The following is a 7655-nucleotide window of genomic DNA, read 5'->3' on the forward strand; positions in this document are numbered from 1 at the left end:
TCTTCATAATCTCCCTTCTCTCTATCTTGAAACACCACTGTCGCAATCGTCGGCGACGATTCACGACGGTGACGGCGATAACGACGGAGGCCAGCCTTGGAAGAAACCTCCTCAGTTTTGATGGTGTAGCGACACTCCTCTCACGAACGGAGAAGAATCACTGCCCTCACTTTTCAGATCAAATATGGCGACCAATTTTTGCATAATATTGAGCGGCAATTTGTTACGAGAATCTTGACCGGTTGCAATTTGTTGCCAGACATTGAGCGCTAACAGTCGCAGGTGAGGTGTTGATGGTGTTGTTGGTGGTGGTGGACAATGTTGATGGTGGTGCAGTGGATACTGTGGATTTAGTGGCGAGTCTATGTGATCTGCCTATGGTTGTATGTGTCATGGTGTTGGTGGTAATGTGTATGGTACCTCTGGCAGTGTCGATGCTATCGTGGTGGTAGTAATGGAGCGGTGGTTGTGCGGTGTTGGGATAGTCGACATGCTGGTGGTGGTGCAAGTAGGAATGGTGGTGTTTTTTTGGTTGAGGGAGTGGTGGTGGTGGTGTTTTGGTTGTGTCGGGGAAATTGGGTGGTTATTGTTATTAGTGGAACTGGCAGTGGTGGTAGTGTCGGTGGCGGCGGGGTGAAAGTGGTGGTGGTATATAATGTGACCAATTATTTGACCTGTGACTGACCGTTTGATTACATGTGACCAACCTTTTCATTACGTGTGACTAATTATTTAATCGTGACCTTAAAATTTGATAATTGTGACCAACAAATTCAAAAATATGTGATTGATTAATAAATTGTGACCTATAATTTTTTCGTCTATGAGCAATTAAATAAATCGTGACCTATAAAAAATTTCATTCGTGACCTCGAAATAATCTGTGACTAGTTAATTTGATAATACGTTATCAATAAACAAGTTTGTGACCTATAATTATGAACATGTGACCATTAATGGTATATATGTGACCTTATTATTTTCAATTAATAAAATCTATTTATTTAATAAATGAAAACCTGATTTTTGCATTTTCAAAACTTTAGACATGAAAATTGCATTGTCCATACTTAATACCTTAATTGTGAATTTTACCCTAGTAATTATTATACGCACCCAAAAATTTGAAGAGGCTGGATTCTATGCGTAGTAGAAGGTCAATAATCTATAATCTATGTCTACAAATCTCACATGAAGTACGAATCATGTTTAGGCGATTCTGACCCTATTATAATTCAATTATTTCAATGATATTTTACTTTTTATTTTTCAATATGTAATAATCTATAATATACTAAATGTCACATCAAGTAAGAGTCATTTTTTAGATGATCCTAACCGTGTTACTATCTAATTATTTCAATAGTAATTTACTTTTCATTTTTCATTATGTAATAAATGCTATAAAATCATTGATCACCTTCTTTAGACGATTCTACGCTATTACAAATCAATTATTTCAATAATATTTTACTTCTCATTTTTCAATATGTAATAAGTATTACAAAATCCTTGATCATGTATGAATTTCATATTATTAATTCTCAATTAATTAACATTCACATTAATCTTAATTTGATAAATCTTGATCTACATTAATATAGAGTTATCATAGATTAATTTATTTCTATTCACGAATCTAAGAATTTTAATTGCTGTTTAAATTCATGTATTAGCAATTAATTCTTATGTACCAATTATAGTATACAAATGTTACTTATTTGTTGTATTTCATCGTCACAAAAAAATGTGAATCATAGAAGTTGAGTTTTAAGAGTGCAACTTTCTTTTCTTAAATTTCTATGATAAATTTTATTTTCTTACATATTTTTTTTATGCTGTGGTAAATCAAGATCAAGGCCTATCATATCAATAATAATATATTAAATATCATATCAAGTGAGAATCATTTTTTGGATGATTCTAACCCTATTATGATTCAATTATTTTAATAATACTTTACATTAAGTTTTTTAATATGTAATAAATACTATAGAATCATTAATCATATAGGAATTTTGTGTTATTAATTAACATTACACTAATTTAGACTCAATTAGTCTTCAATCTTGACTTGATGAATCTTGATATATATGAATCTAGAGTTATCGTGGATGATTTTATTTTTATTCATGTATTTAAGAATTTTAATGGGTATTTAAATTCATTTATTAGCAATTAATATTTACAGTATTTGCCCCGCCACGTGAAGGAAAAAAATAAAAAAATAAAAAAAATTTATTTCTAGACAATTCACCTGTTAAAAATTCATTTTGAATTTGTATTTTATTCTCTAATAATAACATAACTTGAAACTTTGAAAATGTTAAAAAAAATAAAAAATAAAAAAAAGTAAACAGAGCAAAAAGTTGCCCCATCCTGAACCCACCCCATTGCCATCACTAGATTGAAATCATATTAAGCCATTGTTTGAGCCACATTATTGGAACGAAAAATATATTTTTGAATAGTGTATTGATGAAAAATGTGTAGTTAAGAAATAAGAAAAAGTTTTGAATTTGCGTTTAATATTATTTTATTGAAGAATATGTGGTTGAAATTATATCAATTCACTGTTGAAGATTTTTTTTTTTTTTTTTTTTTTTAATGTGGATCAAACAAAGCTTAAATATTATTTTTTTGGTACTTATAAAATATTTTAAAATAATGTGCAATGTATATTCAATTTTAATTGATAGTATAAATATTGTGAAGTGAGCATTTGAATTATGCAGTTTAATATAATTTCCATGCCCTGCAATGATATCCTCGTCTTTTAATAAATAAGAATATATTCTGCCTAGATTGGCGATATATGTTATTATTCAACTATTTTTGAACAATGTGGTTGTGATCTCAATGCTACATAGACATATAATAAACATCCATAGTAATTATGGCTGTCAATAGATTGGATTTGATTCAAATCCAATAAAATTAATGGGAGATGGATTTAGGATCTCAATTTGATAGCCCGATTGAAATCCGAATCTGATAATCTGTTAACTAAATGAATCAAATATGGATATAGGTCAATTCGATCCGATAAAAATCCGATCCGATTTATTATAATAATATATTATATTTCTTATATTATCGCATAATATATAACACTGTTTTTTCCATTTTGAAAATTGTATTATACTCTTTACTCATAATTTTTAAATAATAAATAGTATTATATAATAATTTTAATTGAAAATTTTGAAGAGATTTAATTTTTTTATTAATTAAATAAAATAAAACTAATAATTAATTCGTTGATTAGATTTATTATAGTAATTTGTTTTATAACATAAAAACTAACAATTAATATGTCTAAAATAATTTACTTTATTCAAATTGATATTGTTTATAATTAAAATCTTATTGAGGCTATAATTTTTAATGAAAATAATAAAGTAAACTAGTAAACATTTAAAATTGACAAATGATTATAATTAATATCCCACATTGAAATATCACTAAATCATAGGAAGATGAGAATCCTTTAAAAAGCTAGTATTCCACATTGGAATATCAATAAAACATTCCAAAAATTGTCTCTTTTAAGAAGGAGTTAAAATGAGCATCACTTGGATATAAAATTTGATTTGGACCTTCTAATATAATAAGTGAGCACATCAAAATAGTTCAAATATTGTTTAAAATAAATAAATAATTAAAATCTTGTTGAGACTATGATTTTTTAATGAAAAAATAAATAAAATTTTTATTTTTCTAATTTTTTCAATTTTGGATCAAGTTATCGGATCGGATATCCGATAACATAGCTAATTGGATTTGGATTTAACATTCAAATATCTGTCAGATTATCAGATCGGATAATTATTCTTAACGGATCAAATCAGATTTGAGCAGATCCGATCCATATCCAATCCATTGATAGCCCGAGTAGTAATAAATAGCATTATCATTTTACAAGTATTAACAAAAGTAGACCAATTGATGATTTTATTTAATTTTTTTGTGATACTTCTTAAACAAATCCCTCCAAAAATTTCATCGTCTTAGAAATTTGAGGAAACACAGTGTTTTCCAAGACATAAGGTTTACAAAGTGACTCAACTAGAATTTTTAAGAAAATTTGGCGATTAAAACTGTATGAAAAATATTTAATTGTTGAAAATGAACTTTAAGAAATAAAATAATATAAAAAAACTCGAGGAACCTTCAATGTTTATAAATTAAGTTAAAGTCAAACAATAATTTCAATCATTTCTCATTGCTATCCACACATTTCATTCAACTCATTACTATTCCTCCTATTGTTCTTATTTATAACCATTTATAAATTTGTCTAAATAAGCTTATTGTGTGTTGTCATTTATGGTATACACATTTGAAGTTTGTGTACACATTTTAGATGTTGGTAGGGTCGCTTGTTAAGCTTAAAATTAAAATAAGACTTACTTCTAAGTAAAATTTTATTTCTATAATAAATTATTAATTTCATACATAAAAGTAACATGTTACTTATTTTAGCATTAAAGAACATTATGAAAGTGATCACAATCGTTGAATGATCGATATCTTACAAGCTATAGTCACATTATCGCACTAAGTATATTACATAACTAACTCTCTCTGAATTTTGAGTGAAAAATCTATTAAAGATTATGGTTTAGAACTAAGTTTCATCTTCGTACTGAATTTCAATAGTCTTAATTTATGGATTTAACTTAAGATGTAGGTTGAGTTCTTCTTATGTAAATCAAGTCGATCAACACGTTAAGAACTTGGGGGAAAAAAGGACATGTGGAGGTCAATAATGGAAGTTAATTCTAGTGATACTTTTTTATCATCACTTCTATTAACTTCCACGGGAACAAAATCGATGCCCAAGATGAAGGGCTGCCACCAAAATAGGACATGTGAGGTTGACACGCTCGATCAAGTCAAATCCCTTCATTCTTATATAATTCATCAAATATAAAGATGAGAATTGATCTACTAAGCACCGCTGACATAATATGTCAATTAATTTATAGAATATTAAATTCTTGAAATCACTGTGTACTTATTCAACAATTAATTGATACGTCATGCCATTAGTACTTAGCTTATGTTAAGTATCTGGGTTTGATATATCATTTCTCGTGTAAAAGATATCACCAAGGCAATGAGCTATACTCCATATAATGTGTTTTGAACAAAGCCTATGTGAATAACAATGCAGCAAAGACATCCATTCAAGCTGCATGGGCAATGAGTCCAGTCCTATTTCACTTTGATATAAACAGGTTCCAAGAATTCAACAACTTAAGAAATAATCATATATATATATATATATATATAAGACATCCATTCAAGCTGCATCGGCAATGAGTCCAGTCCTATTTCACTTTGATATAAACAGGTTCCAAGAATTCAACAACTTAAGAAATAATCATATATCTATATATATATATATATATATGTTGTTTCAACTATGAGTCTTGGACATCGAACTTCAAAGGAAACCTTACAGATTCGGAGGATCGAACATACAATTTATTCAGATGATTCATCTACATTCTAACTTGTCTACTGCTTGTTTCAAGCCTGTTGAACTCCATCTGAGATTTTACCTGTGTTGCGCGCCAAATGTGAGAACCTTTAGCATACATTTATTGACGTCGATCAACTCAAAGACACATGTATCTCCCACCTTGAGGTTTTTTTCCTTTACAACTGTCTTCCATCCTGAGCATAAATAGTTCTTGCGTCTTTTTCCTCGAATGATATTGAGTAGCCACTTCTTACCATCAGAATCATGAAGTTCGAAATGCCCAGAAGAACTAGGAAGATGCTCAGCAAACGCGACTGGAACGTACTTCAGAAATAAGAAAACTTAACCACGTTAGGGTCAAGTGAAAACTGTACATATAACTTTGGTAAACTCAAAGCTCAAGAGCTTACCATACAACACCTTGGAAAAAGATTGTTCTGCTTCAAATAGACTCCAAATGAAGGATACTTAGGTGAAAAATTTTCTGCAACATGTACTGTATTACTATCAACATTTCACCAATTCTTTTTTTTTTTTTTTTAAAGCAAAATTTACTGTGGATAACTTACTTGATGTATTCAAATTCTCTATTTTAATTTCCAGCCCGCCATCTTCTATTTTACATTTGCTTCGTGTTAGATAAGAATGGTGAGATATTGACATCTCAGCTGCATCACGGTGTCCTCTATTGACTCCATGTCTTATACCATATGTTGCATGGATCCCACATTCATTTCCCATAACATTTCTCGAAGAAGAAATCTCCGGTTTACTAGGGAAGGAAGTTAGAATTTTAACAGAATCATCATCACTATTCTCGTCCTTTCTGAAGTTACGATTATTACGATAGTCAACTTCAGTTGCCGTCAGGTCAAATATATGAACATTGAAGCTTGAATTCCCTCTATATTTGAAGAGTAACAAGTCGCCATAATCGATGGAGTGGCCATCAAAAAACTTTTCCCAGCCGTCGTGAAGCCAAATTGTCTTTTCCGCCTTTTCCAACCTCACACACCAAATGCCATCAATAGGATCAGCAAGTGTGACAACGCTCGATAGTTCATTTCCATACTTTTCGACAAATTTATTCGGGATCCTCTGCATAAACATATAATATATTTGACGACTCAATTTTTAGTATCAATGAAAATAAAAAGAAGGCATGTCACATACCAATCTTTGTCGGGCAGTGGTCGAAGGCAAAACAACCTTAAAAAATCTTGCTGGTAAATTGGATATCTCTTCCATTTTTGTTTTTTACTTCTGTCTGTTGCATTTTTCAGCAAGAGCTCGTTATATTAAGAAAATCGCCGTTTCATATTCCACTAGTCAACTTTCCCAAGATGAAAAATCTCTCTCCTAGTCCTGCAGTTGCCAGTTCCCAACATATTGGGTTGAGTACTTGGCCTTGGAGATTAGATTGATTTATTTATTTATTCTTAATTTTTCCAAAAAAAAATACTTTTTCATCAAAACTACAGATAGTATAATTTAAAATTTACCAATTTATTACCCACTTTCTGTGGTAGATTCGATATGATAACGCCACGAAATGAGCTAGAACAAGTTATTTGGACGCAGGGACGGATCCAAGACCGGGTTACAAAATTTCAAACTTGGCTACTACGAGTGAAAAAAAAATTTACACATAAAAAATTGGTTTTTTACCAAAAAAAAAATAAAAAATACCTAAAAAAAAAACTCTTGGGTCTGAAGGGGGGTCTACAGCCCAGCCCCCCCTAAATCCGTCTCTGTTTGGACGGTTAATAATACGATTTGTGAGCCGGATGAGAGCGGAAAAGTTTTTCTTGGAAGGAGTGACAAGGCTCCTCAAGATTAGCTTAGTTATGATAGATTACTCGTTTGGCAAAATTTTTAAAAAGTCACATTAAACGAACTCCTTTAAAAGCTCTTCGAAAAAGATGAAATATTTTCATAAAATAAGCAAAGCGAGTCCAAAGCAGCCTTTGGGTCTCAAAAACTCCAACATTTCAAAAGTCATGCTAAATTGGTCTATTGTCAGGGTTCGCTTATTAAGCTTAAAATCAAGTTAAGATTTATTTTTAATTAATTTTTATATCTAAAATTTTGAATAGATTATTATTTTCTTATTTACAAGTAAAAATGTCACTTATTTTAGCATTAAAGAAACAGTTATGAGAGT

General features: G+C 30.2%; 1 protein-coding gene across 1 annotated transcript; it reads right to left on the bottom strand.

The window, feature by feature from the left end:
* Positions 1-5308: 5308 nt before the first annotated feature.
* On the bottom strand, positions 5309-6739 carry LOC111377403 (B3 domain-containing transcription factor VRN1-like). Its single transcript, XM_023000497.1, has 5 exons — positions 6665-6739; positions 6061-6589; positions 5902-5975; positions 5571-5815; positions 5309-5336 (listed from the first exon to the last, which is right to left on the bottom strand). Exons 1-5 carry the CDS (start codon positions 6737-6739, stop codon positions 5309-5311), a joined length of 951 nt encoding a protein of 316 aa, XP_022856265.1.
* Between the last annotated feature and the right edge of the window lie 916 nt (positions 6740-7655).

This window comes from Olea europaea, unplaced genomic scaffold (assembly GCF_002742605.1).
Source record: "Olea europaea var. sylvestris unplaced genomic scaffold, O_europaea_v1 scaffold1650, whole genome shotgun sequence".
NCBI classification, from domain to species: Eukaryota; Viridiplantae; Streptophyta; class Magnoliopsida; order Lamiales; family Oleaceae; genus Olea; species Olea europaea.